General features: G+C 33.1%; 1 protein-coding gene across 1 annotated transcript in view; it reads left to right on the forward strand.

Annotated features, from left to right (window-relative positions):
• The window catches only part of Smp_159790 (putative kif1), a gene marked incomplete at both ends in the record, with an annotated part of 93,627 nt that overhangs the window by 65,638 nt on the left and 2,943 nt on the right, over positions 1-25,046 (forward strand). Inside the window, 6 exon segments of the mRNA XM_018793292.1 lie at positions 5,072-5,217; positions 6,284-6,441; positions 11,218-11,458; positions 20,653-20,680; positions 21,907-22,007; positions 24,002-24,180. Coding sequence (XP_018647819.1) covers positions 5,072-5,217; positions 6,284-6,441; positions 11,218-11,458; positions 20,653-20,680; positions 21,907-22,007; positions 24,002-24,180 — 853 coding nt within the window.

Genomic DNA, 25,046 nt, shown 5'->3' on the forward strand with positions numbered 1-25,046 from the left:
TTCTGTATATTTAATTGATATCTCACATTTATTCAAACAGTCTCCTTATTTCAAAATAATAAAATTAACCTTAGTCATTCAAGGAACATATTCAAGAAGTGCATACGTAGTCACGTAATAGATGAAAACATTTTTTCCTTCTAATAAATGATAATGGAAGACAATCAAACACACTGGGGATAATAAGTACATATTGAGTCTACTGTTAGTCAATAGATTGATGCATATTTGATCTGCCAGTTATGTTTATTCGTGATTAATTCAAACCTACTGGGAATCAAGGTGGTGATTTAATTATTTAATGAGCTTATATTGTTCAAATAAAAGGTGTCTAAATTTCGATGATCATCGCCATTATAGTAACCTGCTTATACAGTGATGATTTCTTCTTCAACATTTCTTGTTACGTATAAGCGACATTTGTTCTTTGATATTTTTGTTATGTCACCTGCTGCCAATTTATTTCAAATTAACAACAAAATGGTGCTAATTAGATTTTTTTGATAGAAGCTTCCTCATTGATTGTAAATATCAAAAAAAATTAATATTTTTTTAAAAACAATTATCGTCAGTTACTGAGAGCGATTCCCATTACCAATAGAGTTTTGGTGGAGTTTTATTCGCAGGGCTGATTAATACTAAGAGCACTAGAAAAGTTTTAGCTTGACCCTCAGGTCAATCAGCAACCAACGAATATATTGAAATCGATCCAATTTATCAACCGATCAGAAAAACCATGGATCAAGGATCACGTCATAGGGTGAAACAATGACAGGTTAAAGGTCAATACTAACCAATCAAGATTAAGGCCAGTATGACAAGCTGTTACACATACGTGGAAAAATTGGAATACCGCACTTTTGCCTGAAGTTTGTGCTGATGACTTCGTTTAGAAGAACAATCAAAACCCCTCAATTAATCACTCAAACTTGGAGAATGATGCTTCACCAAAATCATCCACTTAAGCTAAAATTCTCCACCACCACTAATAGAGTCTGGCTGAACAATGCCAGAGAGCTAATTAACTGTTTTATGATGCATGTACCAATGATCTGAAATGAGATAAAGCTTCTCATGGCAAGCACACTATTATTTAATTTTTCATTTTGAATCCAGTGATTCATATATTTTATATTCGATCGAATAGCATTATAAGATGATCATTTCAAGTTCTTATTTTCAACTTACTGCGCGACATCTGACTTAAATGACTGGGGTTATCTCAAGAATATTCAATACAGAGAAGATTATAATTGAGGTCAACAGTTTTAGGATGAATTTTAGATTACAAGACTGCAGCTTCAATTACGAATTAAGATCATGATAACTGGTTTTGAACTGTGTTGCGATATCTTGCTTGCTACAACAATTAAAAGATTTAATCTCTATCTCCCTTCGTATCTTATAAGGACACTAATGAATGGCGCAAACCTAGGAAAAAATACCAAATCCTTCTTCGTTTTCCATCATTATCCAAATGAATATCGCTTCACAATAACAAAATACCTTCGAATTATATGAATTTAACATAATATATTGTAATGCTGCATAAAATTTATCTCGTTCGTATTAGCAACGGAATACTGTTTTACTTAATAACTCTTAAGTACCAGTTGTGTTGCTTCATACTAGGTGGAATATCAAGATAGGAACAGAAATCGATCTTCACACTTGAAATAACAAGTTAATTTAAGCCATATCACTATATTAAACCTAGAAGAACTGGACGACTGTTTCGTCCTAGTGTGAGAGTCCTAAGCAGTGTGTATCCACGGTCCCATATTCGGGACTCGAACCCAAGACCATAGATCCTGTGTGAGAGCGCCTAACCCCTAGACCAATGACTCAGCATTAGATGGTTCTGATGTCTAAATCCAGTCAATCCATGATCTTGCCTGACCCTTCATCGATTGCCTGTGGCTGATAATTGTCTCATACCCAATACATATTGGAATCCACTGGTCATGGCTTCTCACTAGAGCTTCAGGAGTTACATTTTGAAGCTAGTGACTAATAAGCACAAGATTGTCACTAGTATGGGGGATTTTCGGAGACTGTAACATTTTCACAGTTAAAATCACGAGTCAATCTAAGCTAGACCACCACTGAAAACATGGAAATTCTGGTAATCGGTTTGTCGGTATATTAATTGTTTTCTAAGATAAGCTCAAAAGCTTTCTCTATCGTGCACAGGTATAATTTATGTTACCGAAACTACTACACGTCAATTAACAAAGCTTTAATTAGGCTTCTGTTTTAATTATCACCTTCATCAAAATAGTCGAAGGTTTTATGTATTTAGTTATACCAAACCTTGAAAAACTCAACAAATTTAAGGACCTTATCTCACAACTTGAGTGTGATTTTAATCCTACATATACACATGTGTTCATTATTGAGCTCTATTTGATAAAACTGGAAACAATAAGGTTATTGAATCTTTGTCAAAATAAGTATTTTATATCACAATTGATTGATCACTGGGTAGTGATCAATGCTATGCGTGTCAAGTCCTTCTTAGTCCAGATCGAATGCTATCGATCAAGTTGCAATGTGGCCACTAGTCTAGGTGGCTCGACATTGCGTGCACCATGTTGAAATAAGATGGTGGGTGAAGGAGGTCAACAGGGAACCCTGAACCAGGGTCTCGTGCTACTTGGCACTTGTCAGCAAGGTGTACCTGAAATCTTGAGGGACTGGTGCTCCCTGGTGGGTTCGATCCCGTGTCATCCAGCTTCACAGTCAGAGACATTACCACTGAGCTATTCGGGCCGTGACTGACCTCCTGTAGGACTGAGATGTAATCACAATTGATTGATCACTGGGTAGTGATCAATGTCATGCATGTCAATAATAATAATAACAATAATAAATAATGATAAAGTAATATGATTCTTAAACAAAACACCATATTCTATGATAATATACCTAGAGGAAGTTTAATAAAAAGTACTATCATAATCAATTACCTTAAATTTCATCTGTCAGTCATGTAAATAATACAATTTATAAAGCATAGATGAGATAAATATTTATCATGCTTAATCCAGGTATAGATAATTCCAGAACAATATATGAACACTTGGTTAAGCAATACAAACGAGCTATATTTTCTTCAAGGAGTATTATAATTTGAAATATATATATATATATATATTCAATACAACATCTTATGATAAAGACCGATTTGTACAGTTGTCTTGTTTCAGTAGATCAGTATAAGAAAGTCTGTAAATATGAAAATACAAATACAATTTCATTATATACTAATGTTCAGTATCTGTTAACATTAAACGTACACCTTGGAAAATTATCAATAATCTAGAGGTTTATAAGCAAAGATGGATAGTGGCTGGCAGTGGAATCGAGGACGCGCGTTCCGTCTTATTTGGGACTCGTCAGCTGGATGTACCTGCATGTCAGAGTTGATGTTCACTCTGGGACTCGAATCCAGTACCATTCGCTTCAAACGCCATCGCATTATCCACTCAGCTACTGAGTCCTGATAGCCACTTGCTAGCCACTATCCATCTTTGAGTATAATGCTTGTGAATTAAGGTTATATCGAGTCAATACGCACAGTATACCCATATGCCAATAAGAGACTGATCAATCGCAGTCTTAAACATGGCAAGATTCGAACAAACAATATCAAATAAATCTATAGGTTTATTTTTTATTAGAAAAGTTAAAAAAATTGTTTTTATGATGGATTATATTCTTGAATCATGAAGATTGCATAATATTCAAATGTACAAGATACTATAATAAATGTTAATAATAATAATTATTATTATTGGCTTTATTCAATATTACATTTTTGGTACAATATCGAATTATCAGCATAAAGTATTTCAACAACTTTCCGCTTCTTAATTCTTGATCGATCCAGACGACAAATATTGAGTGATCATCAGTTATAAGTTAGCAGTCCAGTCAATCGACATCTAAATAATGTACATTCATTTGGCTACATATTCCCAGCAACCACGATATCTCTGATTGGGCTTTTTGTAACTTGAACAATGAAAGGTTGTACACTTTTCAGAAACGCACCTGAATAGGTTATGCGATTATTAGACATAATGATGTGTTCAAACAAATAAAATAAGATAACTTGTTGAAATATCTAAATGTCAGGAACAAGTAGCCCATATGTTAAAGCAGGCCGCCAAGTGGTATCTCTAATGTTAAACAATTAATCCAACTGAGAAAGTTAATATATCTTTATTATGAAACAATTAGTTCTCTGAGCTCATAAAACAAAACTCCATCAAAATCATCCACGTGAGCTACAAATCTCCACCATCTTAAAATCATATGAGCGTAGTGCGCTTCTCTTTGTTCGGAACAGATATAAATTCTTTCCATAGTCACGATACTTTGTTAATTAAAGCTTTGGGTATTTGTCCGAAATTTCTACTTACTATAATCATATCATCAGAAAGGATTATGAATCATCCCGTTGTTTTTAATCTTGATCGAATCGTGGTCAGTCTTTCTTAACGTATGTACATCCAATGAGGATAACCATTTTCCCGTACCTTTTTTGAAGAACAGATCCATTTGTGAGCTCAGTTGCTTAGTAAATAACGTATCGGTCATCTGAAACGAAACGCATTGGGTTCTAGTCCCTTTGTGAAAATTTAAACTAAGACACATATACACCCGATTGACGAGTCTCGAAAGGGACGAAACTCTCATGCTGGGTTCTGTTGCTATCATAGCTGTATTCTAACATGAAAAATGTAATTGTTTCTATAATAATGCACAAAATATTTGATATTTAAAGAAAATCGTTTTTATGTATAATACTATCAATGTTTTCATTTTGAAATGTTTTGATATGTTAAGTCAAAATAACCATTATCAATTATGGAAATTCAGACTAGATATACTCAACGGTACATATCCTATCCAAACTTTTCCACACTCTTTACATTAATAACCATAAAATGAACTTAATTAATGGCAAATGAAGTAAAATGAAATGATTCATATACACTCGTTGTTTTTAGTGTATACCATTTCACTGTGTGTCGAATTTCCATTTCTTGATTTTATTTATTAGATCAAAATATGAATAACAAATCAATCATGGACACTAGTCTTACATATGTTAGAGGTGAAGAAAATATAAAAGGTTGGAGGCCAAGAGGAGATTCTTTAATTATTGAACATCAATGGGAATTGGAACGTTTTCATCGTATTTCACTGGTTAGTTGAAAATTCTATGCACATATCTCTGTAAAAATACAATAAAAGATATAAAACGCATTGATAGTTGAGACTTATATTTTGGAATATAGATGCGACGTTTCATTCTATTATACCACTTAGATAAATGTACATGCACCTGGAAGTTGAGTAATCTAAGAGACTACTGAGTCAGGACAAGCATCGGCTTGTTCAATCAGTATGAAATTCAAATAATAATTATGATTTAGTCAAGCAATAAAAAACAGGAAAGAAAAAGATGGATCTGTTTAAAAAATTCAACGTTTCATTAGAAGCTGACCTAATTAGGCAATGAATTTGTCAAGATGATTATAGAATTGAAGTTTGACTAGTCACGGTGACCGCAAATGCTTTACAAATGCTTTACAATTCAATCTTTTGCATATTTTTCGATCAGTTTTCGTTATATTCTTTATTATTTTCTATGTACTCAAAGATTATATATTTGGTACTACATATACTAAGTTGTATTATTTCAATCTGTTCTGCTCGAATATTAAGTTTTGTGACACTGTCATTTTCCTGTGTTAGCGGCTAACTGTTAAAGTATTTGGTCAGACATACAGTCTGTTCTAGTTTATATTTAGTTTCATTTGTATTAGATTTCTAACTTCCCATATATAAAGTTAAGAATGGGACAACAAGACAACTCAATATATTAAGTTATAGTTATCACTTGTTATTTGTAAATTTTCTTAGCTTATTAACTTACTTGTTTACACCTGTTACCCCTCGTGGAGGAGCATAGGCCACACACCAGCATTCTCCATCCAACCCTGTCCTGGGCGATCCTTTCCAGTTCATTCCAGTTGTTATTCATCCTTTTCATATCTGCTTCTATTTCCCGGCGTAATGTGTTCTTTGGCCTTCCTCTTTCCTTCTGTATTCCAAGTTAGGGATCGCCTTGTGATACTAACCAGAAGAAATAATTCAAACCATTAGCTTATTAAGTAATCCATTTTTTCCGTAATGATATAACAGCCTATACAATGGTTACAGCAAATTAATAAATGACTTCAATGATTTATTATTCCTCTATTGTTAGGTGGAGAAAACTAGACAATGGTTGAAACTTAGTGAAATTTTAGGAACTACACAGAAAATAATCACAAATTGTTATAATCGTTCTGATACAATCAAAGCAAAAGTATCAGATAGCTTGAATTCTTTAGAAAACTGTTCACCATCTCCCAATAATAAGTCGTAAGTTCTCTTTTATTATAGTTAAACTGCTTAAATCTTAATTTGCCTAAAACTGTTTCATGTAGTGGAAAGAATTTATGAAGATTTTTAACGTTTATAGTTTATATTTGCTGACTAATCTTAGCTAGACAACTACTGAAAACTAGGAAGCACTAGAAATCTTATTTGTTAACGTAGTTAAATCTACTCAATACTTCTTTCCTGATGAGGCTGTTAGAAGTATCTATATAAGCAACTGAATGAATATTTTTCATATATGAATTATGAATATCAGAATATACAATTTTCGAATAAACTATCACTTAAAATAGGATATTAAAACTAAATATAATTTTTTTGATGCTGAAGCATGCATTGAAGTTGCAGACTTACAGAATAAGTAATGATAGTATGCGGTAAATGTATGAGACATTTGAGTAACCGTTTAAACACGAAAACAATAGGAAATCATTTTCATAGTTAGCCCAAGAGAATGATTCTGTTTATAGCACTATTAAAAATCAAGAAGTACTGAACAGCTGTTTCATTCTAATATAAGACTTTTAAACAGTAAGAATCCACGACCCCATTACAGATTACTGAAATAGGGAATTTTACCCTCGAGATGAGGGGATAACCTGTAGATAATAGAGTCAGTATTTATTGGTTATGCAGTCGTCCGCAAGGCGGAAGTTAGTGTGTTCAATTTCTGGTGGTGCGGTCATAGATGCATACTGCTGAGGAATCTTTCACTGGAACAAAGCAGCTATGTACTACCCTCTGGTTTTCAGTGGTGATCCAACTGAGTTCATTCTGTAATGTTAAGTGCGAAATTGAGAAAGAGCTTTTGTTAATCCAGCGAGACGACAATTTATGGACGAACCAATCAGAATCGTTTGAGGGATTTCAAGGTCGCAGCACCGATTGCCGTACCCGATGCTCATGTACGATCGGTTCACAGAGGATTTTAAAGAAGACGTGAAAATTAAGCGGCTACAATAAATGGGAATACTAAGAAGTTCCTTTATTTGTGATTGTGGTAATCAAATGACTTGTGGACCTTGTGCAGACTATCATAATGGTGTTGTCTTTAGATGTAATATACGTTGGAGGAAGACGTCTGCTAGAATAGGAACTTTTTTCTCTTGATCCATATTGAGGCTAAAGTAAATTATGATAATTGTTGCGAGCTGGCTAATAAAAGCATCAGTAACTCTGGCTGTAACATTTTCAGATTATACTGAAGCTTCGGCTGTTCAGTAGTATAAGTATTGTAGGGATATATGCGTAATAAAAATGACAAACCTACACAACCGGAGTACATACAAACAATGTTGAAGCTATGTAGTCGAGGCTGAGAGGGTTTTTGTGACCTTATCAAGTCTCTAGAGGTCGACTATTATGGAGTCATTTGGTTGAGTTCTTCTATCGTACGCATTGCGATTTCAGAATCTGTGCACCTCTCTTCAACCTTGGGAAGTTTTTACACCATGTAAAAGAAGTGTATCCACTTTAATTCTTTGGTTTTGTATGTTATATTTTTTACTGTATACTGACTGCTTACTGACTGGTTAATATTTCTCAATGTCAATGAAAATTCATTCAAAGGTCGACCATAAAACATAGTCTCGCTGAATCCCCTTACGTAATATCAGTGTTTGTTAAAAACGGCCAACATTTTTGTGTCAAAACATTTCACTAATTCAAATAAAAAGTCTATAAATGTTAGAAACATGGTAATGATTCATTTACTCATTGTTTACCATAATGTAGTACAAAAACGTTGACAGAGTGTCAAACAACAACTCATATCAAGGCACTTTGTAGTACAAATCTGTCAATATTGATTGTAGATATACAATTTTTTAGATGCTAAGTCTAATTTCCTTCTTTCATCATAGGAATGAAGCAGACTTTTTTTCTTTTGCTGAAGATAGAGAAAACACCATGATGTAAAGTTATAAACATGTTGAAAAAATTTCCAACACTATTTATTTTAGTAACTTAGTAACATAAAATTCAACACGAAAAAAAGGAGAAGAAAAGAATCAACTGTACAAATGGAATATTCACTTATGCAGAACAATTCAAAAATGAAGAAGAAACTATACTACAATTTAAACTAATTGTCTATATAATCAGATAAGGGTTTCATTGAAAACATTAAGTAGTTAATCAGATACATCTGTTCTAATAAGTATCATTCAATTAAGAAATCATAAACTTATCTAAAAATTAGATGGATAAATAATAAAAAAGTAGACTATGAAACATTAAAAGAATACTTTAGCGCGCAATTCAACATCAGTGAGTACCAACGACCTGGTTAACAAACAAGCTGAAGATAATGAGGTCTTAATGTTGTGACTTTATAAAAGAAGGCCGTTGCCAATTCGTTATGACTTTATGTCCGGCTTTTTATCACGTGAAGTATCCACCAATCGAAATACGACTTTTCTAATCTTGACACTGTGCCAAATTAATGACGTTCGACCAGTATGAGTAGTCTAGCGTCCTTATTGGTCCCTTGTTCGCCTAGCCCTTCCAATTGAGTCCAAAAACATCAATTACAGCTTTTGCTATGCGAATCATCTATTTCAAGCATACTCGGTTTATAAATGAGACAGACAGACTGCATCACACCATAAAATAGAAAATAATATTTGTACAAGATCAAGCCAAATGTGGCTGTGAACGTGGGATACAATAATCAATAAACTGAATATAATTTAGGAACAGCAACTCGTATAATAATAATAATCCATAGGTCAAAATAAAGCTTATAATGAGATGAATATAGATATACATAAGTAAATTACTCAATAGTTATACATTAAGAATATATATAGAATAATAGTCCAATAACAGGTTCCGGAAGTTACCCGTACTTTTATTATCACTAGGATATAACACTTAAGTCGAGTTCATTCAATTCAAATTGATAGTTTTGAATCTAATGGTTCAATGAATCTTCATGAACTCAATCCATGATGAGTTTATTATGCTTAATAAAAGGGTATTTATGCGGTGGAGTGGTGTTTTACACCAGGATGAAACAGTCTTCTAGTTACGCCTTATTTTTACCGGCGTCCATTTAAAGTCATTCACAAATTTAACTTAGCTAAACAATCTAAACAAATTGGCTGTTGCGATAGTAATTTTTTAAACTGAATTACTACAGTTCACTGACAAAATTATTGTTGCTTAGGTATTAATTATAATTTAAGCTTTAAACGTCATAAGCGTCACTAAATATCCAAACTACAGTTTGGATCTCATAAACTACTAAATGGATAAGACTACCCCAATTACTATTACTACCTTAGTAGCACATCATTTAAGCAGTACCAAGAAAGTTAGCATAATTCTTATTTTGACATTTATTAATTTGTATTTAATTGCATTTTTCAAATAGATTGATCATAATAGGTTCCTGAGTTATGTCTACACATATACTGTGTTTATCCGTTACTGTGCTAAAATTCGTAGACGTATTGTAAAACTAATACAAACCAGAATTACTTATTTTCTTCTACTATTATTGATAAAAAAAACAAGCCCCATAAATTATAACTCCAGCTGTCAGCATTCATCATAGCGAAGAAAGGTATTTCTTTCTCAACATAACATTTACATTCTGTAACAGTGAAATCTCATTATAACTTATATAGGATGCTTTTCATGTTCCATAAATAAATATGTTTGTTGCCGTGTGTGCAATATACAAATCACAATCCTTTCCGTAGCTAATAGGATAGTAATACCACTTGAGTAACATGAAAGTGAACCCACGGTTTTTAATGAGATTCTACATATTGATAACCTTTTCATATCTTATTCGGACTTTGGCAGACTGAAACATAATGAAGACTGATAATAAAGTCACCTCAGCAAAAAATGTAATAGTAAAAAAGTGAAATATACAACCTCAATTAGTGATTTTATTCTGTTAACCAATCGAATCCAGTGGGATACTTTACTGACCTGACAGACTTTACATACAACAATTTCATTTAAAAAATATCACGGTAAATACTCTTTGAAGTATTATTCAATATCATTTTCGTAACTGGAGCTTCTTAGATAATGAATACTGATTTTCACCATTTTCTCCTTTTGCATTAGGAATTGAGAATTCAACAAAATAAGTACGTAGTAATTAAATAGGAAGTTTAAATTCACTTAGTATTGTTCGTTTGAATCTTCCCATCGATGTGTTAGGACTGCAACTAGTCAGTCTCTAATTGGCATATGTGCATACTGTGCGTATTGCCTCGATATAGCCTTGATTCACAAGCATGGTAAGCAAAGATGGATAGTGGCTAGCAGTAGAATCCAGTGTGACGCGCGTTTCGTCCTATTTGGAACTCGTCAGCTGGATGCGCCTGCATCTCAGAGTGGATAACGCGATGGCGTTTGAAGCGAATGGTACTGGATTCGAGTCCCAGAGTGAACATCAACTCAAATGCAGGTACATCCAGCTGATGAGTCCCAAATGGGACGAAACGCGCGTCCTCGATTCCACTGCTAGCCACTACCCATCTTTGCTTATAAATAGGAAGTTGTTGAAAATAACAGTAAAAAAATTAAACAAATATGAGATTGAAAACACTAGTTCAATTGTTTAAACTAGATATACTAATACATGACCTAAGTCTATCATTATAATTAGAAGTGTTATAGGTGATGATTTATACACTTTAGATTCATTATAAGATAAATAAAAATGAATCCAAACTTAATTAGATACCCAATGACTATTATTTACTTCTTTTTTCAATGTAAAATCAAATCCAGCCCTTCACCGAAAAGACCAACATCACTTGGTCTAACAGATAAAAGAGAAAGTAATACAAATAATAAAAGTCTGAAAAGCACATCAAATATTGAACAGAATATAAAACAAGTGAATGAAATAAATTCAACAACTAATGAAACTGAAGCATCTAGAAATCATTTACTTATAACGAAATGTTTAACAGCTTTAACTAATTATCTACCAATCAACAAATGTTTAATTCGACATTTTGGAGTTACAGTAAGTTTTAGAATTTTGAATAATTAATACAATTTTTTTATAACAGTTGAATTCATGAGTTGATCTAAGCTGTACTACTATGAAAAACTTAGAAACATTGGATGACTGTTTTGTCTTAGCATGGTTCTAGCTTAGATATTTATGATTTCAACTGTTAAAACTATTACTATCTCTATGAATTCCTATTCTGATAACAATGAGTTATTTTTTCCCTTATTTTTTTCTTAATCAGTTAACCTATCGGCATTTTATTTAAGTTGATGATTTAAAGACATTTAGCATATATATCAAAATAAGATACCAACTAGTTCAGTGAGACAATCAAGTGATTGGTTTAAACGTTTTACTTTAAGATTACAGTACTCAAGACAAAAGTTTATTTATTAGTCGAATTCATGAGTCAATTAAAGCTAGACCAACATTGAAAACCTGGACGCACTGGATGGTCGTTTTGTCCTGGTATAGGACTCCCCAGTAGTGCGCATCCACGATCACACTCTCAGGATTCGAACCCAGTGTTTCCAGGTTTTCAACGGTGGTCTAGCTTTGATTGACTCATGAATTCAGCTATTAAATTATTAAGATCTCCACAAAACCCCCTTCTGATAATACAAATTTATAATGTGCATAATTGATATTATTGTTTAACATAAAAAAGTATTTCTAATATTGACAGTTGTATTAAATAAAAGTAGTGTAAGAATAAAATTATTGTTCCATATTGCCTTCATATCTATATAAATTAGCGATTGTCTTTTACTTCACTACCTTCAATGATATATAATGGTTAGAATATAAGTAGTAGTTCAACTCATATGAAATCTAGTTAACTGAATCAAATACTTTATTATTTTATGAGCTTTTACCTGCCATAAACTATTTCTAAGCTTAATTCAACACAAACAATATATCTTTAGTATTATGAGGGTGTAAAAAAATAGTTACAACCTAGATTACCACATTGTTTGAATAGATTGTTTCCGTATATGATAATTACTTTCAATGCTAAAAGGCACAATAGATTTTAATTTATACTTGTTATATATCGTTATCAATTTGTTATGACTAGTTAGCGCTAACTATTTTCTCAGAATCGCTTATAACTCATACTTGTAAACCGAGGAACTACTGCGATTCCCACGATGCGAAAGCAAGAAAACTATGTCTGGTACAAATGAAAGTTTATTAACCCTAAAACAAAACGATGACAATCACGGTCGAAGATACACTCATTGATATATTCATGGTACACCCAATTTGACCATTAATTAGGATGAAATCACATAAATGAAAAATACTGATAGTTCTAACAAATTGCATGATGTATGTCACGCTGAGCATAGTTAAGGTAAATAAATACAAGAATTTAATATCTTGAACAAATACCACACTCAAATAAATTAATTTTATACAGAATAAAATATCATCCTGGAAAACAAAAATACTATATTAAGTAGTTAAATCACATTGAAATGAAAACGGAAGTAATGTTGAACAAAAATCATAATGAGTAAAAGAATCTAGTTTTGCCTTTTCATTCTGTCATATCAATACTATAAGGAAGATTTTTCACTTCATACATGAATGTCCTGGTACAGCCAAGGATAGAGAGAGTCCGCTCTGCGCGTATACAGCCACTACCAGGGAAGTCCTACTCACACCCTTATCACGGCATTACTGTTGTTTATGTATTTGAGAGGACAACAAGTGAATGTTCGGCGCTTTCACCGGGTTAGTGAACATAGATGGTCCACCTAGGGGAGCTGGGAAACCCTAATTCCGAAACAATGGCTCCAGTACCCTGAGGGAAAAATGGAATATGAACCAATTATTGGTCATCAGCTATCATGATACCATATCTCCTTACGTTGCTCCACTGACTTGTGGATCAGACCTTTAAGTCGAAGGCTCCAGTTGTGACCCCATAAGAAAACAACTTGGTTCGGTCTGGCCATCCGGGCAGTATCACAGCCCACATACAGATCAAGTGACTTGTGTCGCGTATATGTATTCGGTGCCCCTTTATACCAATATTTATGTGCTCAAATGAATAATAAATATTAATAAAAGAAACCTGAAAATGAAACCCAAAAAACAGTACATTTTTTAAAATATTTTGTTTGATCAATAGGATTTTACTCAAAGTTAACTGATATACACAAAAAAAAAAGAGACAACTTTAAACGGATCTATTTTAAGCTATGAAAACGGGCAATGATCTGTATACCTCTTGATCCAGTAAATAGATATTTAAAAAAGTCTATAAATACTGAACAAAAATGAAAGATCCTGGGAACTACTTCCGTTTACTTATTCTAATCTCCTATAATATATAATAATGTACATTTAAACATGTAAATGATAAATCCTATGATAGTCTAAAGCTGAACTTTTTAGATAAAGAAAGCGAAAACTAAAAGAAAAGAGATTTATATCCTTTTTATACTTGAGATGACTTAGATTAAATCTACTAAATGTACTTAAAAAAAAAAGAGGTTAATTCAAGAATTTTACCCAGATAATTTTAAATGAAATCTAAACTCTTTAATTATTTAATAGATTCCTAGTTACTATAATCGTTCTAATTGATTTTAATTCTAATGAATTAAAGGTTGATTTATTAGGAATGAAATTTAGACAAATCCTTCACATCTCTTTCTTTCATATCAGAAAGGGTTTTTGTGGATAATATAGTGATTTTTTTAATAGTTGAGATCATGAGTCAATTGAAGCTAGACCACTATGGAAAACCTGGAAGCACTGGACGACCGTTTCTTTCGATTGTGGGACCATTACACGATCCCTCCTCGCGAGATTTGAACCCAGGACCTATCGAGATTGTGGATGCTCACTGATGAGGAGTCCCACAATAGGAAGAAACGGCCGTTCAGTGATTCCAGGTTTTCCATGGTGCCCTAGCTTCAATAGTCTCATGATTTCTTTCTTTCTTATGAGTAGGCCTAAATAACAAACATACATAACAAGAAATATAAAAAACTTAGGTTATTTACGTAAATCTATACAATAAATTATGTTTACAAGGTGATTTACATTTCATCTATTTAATAAGTATAACAATTTGCCAAATTAAAGAATTCTTAAATTCTGTTATAAAAATAAATTTCAAATAATGCACTATGAAGACGAAGATTATCAGAACTATGTGATGATCTAAGCAAATATAGATAGCGGCTAGTGGTGGAATCAAGGACGCGCGTTTCGTCCTATTTGGGACTCGTCAGCTGGATGTACCTGCATCTGAGTTGATGTTCACTATGGGACTCAAACCCAGTACCCTTCGCTTCAAACGCTATCGCGTTATCCAATCAACTATTGAGTCCTGATAGCCACTTACCTGTAATGATATATTAGCGCAATATATTTCGAACAATCTGATCAAACATATACTCGCTAAGAACATTTATATATAAAACTAAAAGGTCAACTAGACCAGAAATGTAGGGTAAGAGGAGACAAGGATAATAATAATAATAATACTAATAATAATGTGAAAACAATTTGAAAACTAATCACTCTGGATAGTAAGCTAATATTACTAGGGTAGGTTTAAGGTGAGAATAAACTGTTTTTGAATACACAAAAGCTGGTTTAAATTTTCGTATGGCTAAGGTTTCAATAAACCTTAGTATACAAACGGGATTTGATAAGGTGTCTATTTAACAGGCTTGATCTTATTTGCACAAACGACGCTATTGATGATTATATTAAATTGTTAAACAAGACATTAATGGGGAATGGTTAAACACTTAAACTCATAAATAGATGGAAAATTCATGGTACAGTGTGACCTACTGTAGCCTTGGTGAAAAAAAGGCCTGTCTACATCATCTTACAATTTAGAGGGGATTCAAATAGCCTTTTATTGAAACGAAGGCTTAAAGGAGTCATCAACAAAACGTGTTATGCAGCGAAGGTCAAATAACGAGGTTCATGCTTCAACCAAAACCTAAAATCATGAAAACGATTATGTCACATCCCACTGTGTTTACAATTTAAATGTGTATGTGTGGTCACACATACATAGGGAGGAGAAATCGTGATCTAAAAATTAGGGTGTGTGGACATGTACAAAAATGGTTGCAGAAACAAATAGAATCAAATGACCCTCTATTACCAAAGATATAATCGAAACAGGCCATAAGATTGATCTTAACTCGGCTTTTGTGTTATATAAAAGTGTAAAGGGGTGTATTCTGAGGTTTATTGAAGCCTTAGCCATACGGAAATTCAAACCCTCTTTGCGTATTCAAAAACAGTTTGTTCTCACCTTAAACCTACCCTGGTAATATTAGGTTATTATCCAGAGTGATTAGGTGTCAAATTGTTTTCACATTATTTTCTTTATTATCCTTGTCTCCTCTTACCCTACATTTCCAGTGTAGTTGACTTTACATTTTTTATACAAAAATATTCTTAATAAGTATATATGCGAACAGATTGTTCGAAATATATTGCGCTAATATATCATCACATAGTTCTGATAATCTTCGTCCTCTTCTTCTTCTTACCTTATCGAAATTTATCAAAGGGACCAATCGCTTTCAATTTTAAACAATAAATTTTCTAGTTTACAATAAAATAATTTTTCTCTCTCTTATAACTGTTAACTGTTTATTGATTATTGTTTTATATTTAGACTAAACAACCATATCTAATTGACTCAATTACTAATAATATTTCACCATTGAGTATATCAAAAACAGATAGTGATTTTCATTCGGATGATGTGAAGATGAATACACAAATGGATATGATAGGTAGTGTATATTCTGATCAACCAGCTGAAATGAATTATAGATCATTCAGTAAGTATTCAATGTTTATCATATATTTAATTTGTTGTAATAATTTACTTATTATTATAGGAACTATCCTACAGTCCATTTCGAGTATGGTCAATTTTGGTTAAGCCTTTTTATTAATTTTTCATAGTTGAAATCATGAGTCAATTGAAGCTAGACCACTATGGAAAACCTGGAAGCATTGGACGACCGTTTCGTCCTATTATGGGACTCCTCAGCAGTGCGCATCCACGATGCCGCACTCGTGAGATTCGAACCCAGGACCTACCAGTCTTGCGCCAGAGCACTTAACCTGCTGAGTCCCATAATAGGACGAAACGGCCGTCCAGTACTTCCAGGTTTTCCATGGTGATCTAGCTCCAATTGACTCATGATTTCAACTATGAGAAATACTGAAATCTCCACAAAACCCCTTCTGAGTCCCTTTTTAGTAACCTACTTAACAGACATTGTCATTTAGATAATAACAATTTGCATGTTTCTTTGTACTCTAATGATTCTTATCACTAGAGCACATGACACTATAGCCAAAATGTTGATTGCTTAAGTATCGTTTGATTACTCATACTCCTCCCCATATATGTATGCAAGCAAATCCTATTATCAACTTTTGTTCTGTTTTGCTGTGCCCTTATTCAATTTGACTATAAATTGCCTATTTAATTGCTTGCGCTTACTACTCATTGCTCATTGCTCGCTGATATTAGCTCATGTGCTTATAACCTTCTGGCCTGAGTCATTTGCCAATAAATTGTAGTTGCCGCTTCTCATTGGCTTTTGATTTTATGTACCGTTAAGTTTGGTATTAAAACGGTTATCGAGGTGATTGATTAACGAAGCACGGCACTACATTATGTATTGATAATAACTGAAGTTTTTAGAAAATTAAAATATTGTCAGTTTGTAATGAAAATTCTGGTCATATGAAGGTTACCTTCATATCCTAATTTATTACATAATATTAATTATCATTTGACCAAAAGAAATTAATTTGGACATAGATGACTGAAGATCCAATGAGATGTTATGACTAATGTAGTTTAACTACATTGAAAATGAGACATTTAATGAAATCTGTACATTATTTCTTAATTAACTCAAATTCGAATTGTTGAGCATTTAATAACAGTTCAGAGATCGAAAAGTAATGGTCTCGCATCGAAATACGAATGTTTCTTGCATGATCATTGACAGGGTCATATGTGATCGCTACAAATATGTCTCGAACTTGTAACAAACGGATATTCAGAGTCGTTTTCAATAGTTCTGAGGTTGACTTCAGTTCCTAATGAAAATAATGTCCAAATTTAAGTATTTTTCAACCTATGCTCAACCATTATAATCAAAGATGGATAGCGGCTAGCAGTGGAATTCAGGACGCGTGTTTCGTCCTATTTGGGACACGTCAGCTGGATGTACCTGCATCTCAGAGTTGATATTCACCCTGGGACTCGAACCCAGTACTGTTTGCTTCAAACGCTATCGCATTTTCCACTCAGCTACTGAGTCCTGATAGTCACTTGCTCGAAGCAACACGCACAGCATGTACATATGCCAATAAGAGACTGATCAATTGCAGTTCTAAACATCAATGAGAAGATTCAAACAAACAATACCAAGTGAATTCTATACTCAATCATTTATATATTCTTTCTGTTCTTAGTTCTACAAGTTCTATGAAAATTTATACAGAACTCTTTTTTTTTCTTTGATCAAACTTGGTTATTTCTTTCACTTAACATTTCGTAGTAACTTTGATATTCTTTCTAAATTATTCATATTCACCTTCATTCATTTATATTATTAATAATCAATTAATATCGGCTTAATTTATATACTCTATACACTTAACTTATTTATTTATTCCCTATTATGGAACATAATGTTCCATATCAATTTGGTTAGATAAACAAATAACATCTATGAATAGTTTTTATATTTGTTGATTACTTTTATTAATATTTCCTACGATATCTTAGTTTATTTATGTACACCTTGAATGCTATTTTAGATACATTGCTGACAGTTTCTAATAAAGTTTTACCAATGAAAATTTAAAATGTTACATTTATTGTCACTAACTAATGATTAAGTATACTCTATATATATACTCTGTAGTAACAGATGTTTTCTTATAATCATTTCATGTCGGAATTAGTTTTTCTTTTTGTGAGTATAAGTGGCATGAATTATTTGATTAAGAATAAACCGAAATTATTTTTAATGTTTGTTATATTTATGGATACTTTTGTTACAGAATGATAATAATCAAAATGCCCCAAAAATGCCGAGAATGGGGAGAGTCCGCTCTCCCTCGAAAAATGTCATCACATGGCCACGCATATATAGCCTCTGACAGGGCAGTCCAATTCACTGCCTACCCGTGGCGAGGGTGTTGTTTACAAAATTGAGAGGACGAAAAGCGAACGTCCGGCGCTTTAACCGGGTTGGTGGACACAGAAAGTCCACCTAGGGGAGTTGGAAAACCCTCATTTCAAACTAATGGTGCACGTGGGCTCCAGTATCCTGAGGAAACAAGTGTCGTATGAATCAATCGTTGGTCACCGGCTATCATGGGACTACATCTCCTCACAATGCTCCACTGCCTTGTGGATTAGACCTTTGAGGTCGAAGGCTTGGTCAGGGTCTTCCAAGTAAACCACCTGTTTCAGTTTGGACACCCGGGTAGTATCACAGCCCTCACACCAATCAAATGAGATTTGTGCGGCGCATATATATCTGGTGCCCCTTTGTACCAATATTTATATCTTTAAATAAAATAATAAAATAGAAACTGTAGGCAGCTATATTGACGATGTTTGCAATTTCTTAGTGGTATTCATTCACAACTCTATCAAGGATTGTACTTAGGGTGCTTCAGCTGGTGTTATAAGCGCATTTTTGCTAAATCACTGAATAGGAACTGAAAAGTTTGCATTTCCAACTTTGTTGTGTACTATTACGCATATTGTAATCGATCAGTAGGTAGATGTCTAGCGGTTGAGATAGTTGTATTCAGGCAGTCGAGATGTTTGACTTAAATATCAAAAAACTGTTTCTAAGTCGGTGATTATAAGACAAATGAGTGTTATTATCATGATGTAGGACTTGTGAAGATTTATTTATTATGAATAAATTTCTCCCTGATATAAATTGAGCTGGAGAATAACTTGGAACCAGAATTCATTGAATAAATGCTTTATCATTCATAAAAACCTCATAAAAGTTTTCGCAAAACAGCGAAAATTACTGGTGTTGTAGTTACTGTAGTCACTCAAACCAATAAACAGGTCATCCATCTTCAAAAAGAAACATTAATCAACAACTTTCAGGATTAATTTTAGAAATTTATACGGAAGTATTTGAATTCCCTTTAAGCAGTTAGTTTAGATTGACAAAGATTTTATTATAAAAGGGCTAGATTGATCTAGTTTTAGCTTGGTCTTCGGTTATCCTATCTTTGAAAGAGACTGAAGGTCCTGTGTTCGAATCCCGCGTGCGGGCTCGTGGATGTGCATTGCTGAGTAAACCTTTACTAGGACGAAACGAGGTCTTACATTCGTCGACTTATCATCTCAATCAAAAACTCAACAATCTCCACAGCCCCATACTGTTGTATAAAATAGCTCATTTAATAGTATTTATGTTTAATAAAAGTATACTTGGAAATATTCAAGATAAACTAAAGTCACATGTTAATAGTGTTAACTAAATTCTCAAAAAAGTACTTACCGACTCAATGTTTCTTGGATTTTTATTCCTTACGGCCGAAACTAATGGTAATGAATAAGCTTTATTTGACTAAGTTTTAAAAACTTTTTTTGATGTAAAAAGTTTACGAAGTGAAAACACTACTGATTCATTTTAATGTACGAATTATTATACAAACTTAGCAGTTGTCACTATAGAATAAAAACCTAACATTCAATAAATGTTTATATATGATGTAGTCCACGAGACAAGTCAATGTTTATTACAGCAGTGTTTCTTTAATGCCTTACGTCGATAAAATATACATGCCATTCTTTGTAGAGTCGTATATGTAAATCTTTACAGATAAATATATATATTTTTTGGATGAAGAAAGTCGATAGGGAATCCTGATTGAAATAAGTTTTGAGGTATTTGGCGTAAGTAAGTAAAGTAAGTATTTGGCACTCATTAACATGGTATACCTGTAATCTATGGGTAATTGATGGTAGCTGACGTATTCAATCTTGCGTCATCTAACTTCACCGTCTTTAAGGTTACGATTGGGTCATTTAAGCCTTGACTGTCGCGCTTTTTAGAATTATCTAAATTTCTTACTAAATAAAATCGTGGAAGCAAGTTTTTGTTTAACGTACAGTTTTTTATCTCCAAAAACAATAGTTAAATTATGGAGGACAATTTCTATACAGTATGTTCCTTTGTACAATGTTGACCGGTCTAGGTTCACTCTCCCATCTTTAAAAAAATATCTTCCATTATTATTTGAATAGTAAAACAAAAATTAATGCTTACAGTCAAGTCTCGATTCCTTAAAAATATCAAACTGTAGTTTCTTGTATGGCTTTCGAAGATATTTAGATTACATAGCAAGTCCGGTATTTAGATAATGTAATTTGTTTACAATTTCACCACGCCAATTTTGATAAGCCATTTGAATTTGAAAGACGCAATTTAATATCCACGTGACATAATCAGTACCCTCAAGAGTCCAGTTGAACAATGAGACAGTCACTTCTTATGTTTATACAATTACCTAACATTAAACATAATGAACCTCATTATTAAATCGTAGCCTTATGGCAGAAATATGACCATCATCAATATATTTGGATTTACAACATAAAGGTAACTATTACTCAGTGAATAGTCAACTGTGAACTCACAAATTATTTCCACTGAACAAATAATCCAGTATATTTTGAAAGAGTATTCTTAACTATTATCAAATTAGATATTCATCATTGCCGGTATCGTTGAGATAATTGCTTATGTAAACACTAATCAGGATAGTCTTTCAAAACTGTAAGTACTAACATTCAGTAAAAACGATTTTGTTTAAAAAAGGCTTGTCCAAAACACCAATTCAGCGTTTGAAGTGTAATATGTACAAACGGTTTATTTATCATTACTCAGGAACACTCAATCTTTTGTCAATGTGTATGTTTATTCGCCTGAACTAGTGTGAATAATATGTTAGAATGACCATCTCTCACGTAAATCTAGTGACTGGCTCAAAGCCTCCTGTAATCCGATACAAAATCACTGGACAAATCGGTCACATCAGAGAGTATTGTTTTCTCTATCAAAATAATACAATATCTAATAACAACAAAAATAAAAATAATTATAAACCTCTAAAATGTAAATCATCATAAGATATGGCCATTGTAGGTCATTCACGATCTATGAAATTAGGATTTTATCATTCAACTTATCTCTTGACTGGTATTTCGACAAGAAAATACATTATCCTTAAATTCAAAATAATCTATACAGAATTGACTATTTGAAACAGATTGGAAACAAACTGGTCATTTTAGTCATTTATATTCATAAGATATTATACACATTCAAACGTAATTATATGTGACCAAATATAAACTTTGCGTATGCTTTCTTTGTTGATTATATCAGGTTCTGGTATACCTAGATCAGCCACAACTGATTCAATTCAAAATATACTTAATGGAGAAAGTTACTTCTCATCAAGCTATTTAGTCGGTGAATGTGATGAGGTCAGTCAGATGTTTAGGTACAATTTATTCAAAAGAAGATTTATTTGAAAATATTTTTTAAACTGGAGAATTTATCTACACTTTTCAATATTATCATAATACTTATTTGTTTTCTGTTGGTTTATAAGATAATTTGTTAAGATTTCATCACATTTGGTACGGCCGATAGTGAGAAGAGTCCGCTATCCCTCTCCAAATGCTCTCACACGGCCACGCGTATATAGCCTCTGACAGGGAAGTCCTACTCACTGCCTACCCGTGGCACCGGTGTTGTTTACGAAATTGAGAGGATGAAAAGCGAATGTCCGAGGCTTTAACAGAGTTGGTGGACAAAGATGGTCCACCTAGGGGAGTTGGTAAACCCTCATTCCAAACCAACGGTGCACGTGGGCTCCAGTATCCTGAGGGAACAAATGGCATATGAGTCAATCGTTGGTCACTGGCTGCCATGGTACTTCATCACCTTAAGACGCTCCACTGCATTGTGGATCAGAACTTTAGGTCAAAGGCTCCGGGTGTGGCACCCTAAGAAAACCACCTGCTTCAGTTTGGGCACCCGGGCAGTAGCACAGCCCTCACACCAATCAAATGAGATTTGTGCGGCGCATATATATCTGGTGCCCTTTTGTACCAATATTTATGTGTCTAAATAAATAAATAATAAATAATCACTTACGTCTTTCAAATATCAATGACAAATGTTTTCAATTTCAAAACTGCAATCGTATTAAAATCAATAACGATTCATCTTTCAAAGAACTAGTGACCTTGGATGACTATTGATCTTGAATTTAGGTATTCGGAAACATCGTCCTTATTACATTAGGTCATCTAAAATAACCTTATGACAGTACCTGTAAGTCCGATTTTTGGTGAAGTGACTTTGTGAACAGGCTATCTAATAGCTTGATTAATTAATGCTCCTTACCGATGCTGGCTGACTGCTACAGATGCCTTCTTTTCTGTGTACTAATAAAGAAACATGAGAAGATAGTAGGGTAAACCTCTAAGTCCGAAGATTTCAGAGACTGGTACATGAATAAATACATGAAAAATTAGCCCACAATGAATAATAATAATACGTAATTACAACGTATGTCGAAATAATTAATTAAGGTACAAAATCAAGATATTAGGCCTATGAACAGAAGTAGACATGACAACAGTTAATGAATCAAACAAATACTTTTAAACTATGTGAATGCTTGTAGAATATAGAAATTATTATTGGTTACAGTTTAAAAATTACCTGTTCCAAAATTTAGCTTTCACAGTTTCGCATCTTTACTTATTCTTCCCTTCACGAAAAAAGCTTTAACAACTCTCACTCTTTTAATGTGAGGGTTCAGATAGATGGTTCATTTTGAGATACGGTCATTATTTGTTAGCTTGAAAATGTATTTTCGAAAATTCTAGCCTGGAGCTACTCAATGTGGAATGGATTCACGTGGTGAATAAGATAGGTATAACAGATTGTATTTGGTGGTAGACATTTAATATTAGAAATATATGGATCAGGGATAGAGATCATGACAAGAATTCGGTAGTTACATGATATCTATGCTTAATATCACTCAAGATAACTGAGAAAGTTGAAATTCATTAGCCTGATACATTAAAAATATATAAACCGAGTTCATATTATCTATGTAGATGTCAGTTCATTTGACTATTCTATATTCCATATTTACTCATTGTATTTCGTGTATTTGAAATACTTTTACTTAATTCAATAGATTGTGAACTAAAGCTCATTGAGAAGATTTTTTTATAATTTGAGGAGATGAAAATTGAAAGCCACAAAGATGGTTTAATGAATTTAAAAAAAGCAAAGATAAATATCTTTGGGAAATCATAGGGTAAAATCAGTGCAACGAATGTCAATGAATTATATATCTATAACACTGTTTTCTTAGTCAAGCCGTAATCGATTTTTAACCGAATATACAATGTCGCACAGGTTTGTGCATTAATGTTTTGTATATTTGTTTTAGGTTCGTGTTAGCCCGGTGATTAGTCGTAAAGGATATCTATTAGTGCTGGAGGAAAGAACAGCTGGCTGGTTACGTAGATGGGCTGTTGTCCGTAGACCTTTCCTGTATCTATATAATCATGAAAGGGACTTTATTGAAAGGGGTCTTATAAATTTAACTACCTCACAGATAGAATATGAGTAAGTTACAGATTATAAAACAGTTTTTATATAATAGTTACTCCAATCAACAGGAATTGTTCATTGGGAGATTCTCAAAGATATCTGTAAATCAACCGACCACTTTTTTAATTCATGCTATAGAAAGATCGGAAAGATCGACAACTATATAATTACTTCAGCTTCGGAATTTGTCGAGTGGAATCACATTCTTAAACATGAAAGCCGACATAAGTTTAGTAGCTGTGTACTTATCAACCATTTAAAAATCTAAGTAAATTTTTACCATTTAAAATGATTAGTTTCTAGTTAAATACTTTCTCACTTCACTTCGTAAAGTAGACAAATTTAATATAACTTTCTGTGTATAAAGTAGTCAGACAGCGTTCTATAAATCAAAATTCAATCTTTTTTTAAAATAAAATAACTTTTGTTTACCTTCAAACATAATGAAATATCAGCTAAATAACTAATAAAACATAGGAAGCAGTAAGTTGTTTGAATTGTTTTAAGATAGACCTGGTTTAGTGCCCTGAGATCTGACTCCAAGTTGATTGTTTGATTGGTTGCTATCGCGACATACAGATCGACAACCCTCGTACATTATTATCGACTTAGCCCGCGTTAGTGAATAACGGGATTAAATAAGTCAAATACGGGAATGAATTTTTCATTGCGCATATTTCATACATTCATCGATTTGAACAGACAATCAGAGGAATGAAGCAAAGAGAAGCGAAGCAAAACGACGTACAGTGAAGATGGAGTGTGAGCCAACCCGATTTGACCAAGCGTTAATTGATATTTATAGTCACATAGAAATAAGTTACAGACATGTGATGCTTAGGATAAGGAGTGCACACACATACGCTCATATAAAAACAGTC

This window comes from Schistosoma mansoni, chromosome 1, assembly GCF_000237925.1.
Source record: "Schistosoma mansoni strain Puerto Rico chromosome 1, complete genome".
NCBI classification, from domain to species: domain Eukaryota; kingdom Metazoa; phylum Platyhelminthes; class Trematoda; order Strigeidida; family Schistosomatidae; genus Schistosoma; species Schistosoma mansoni.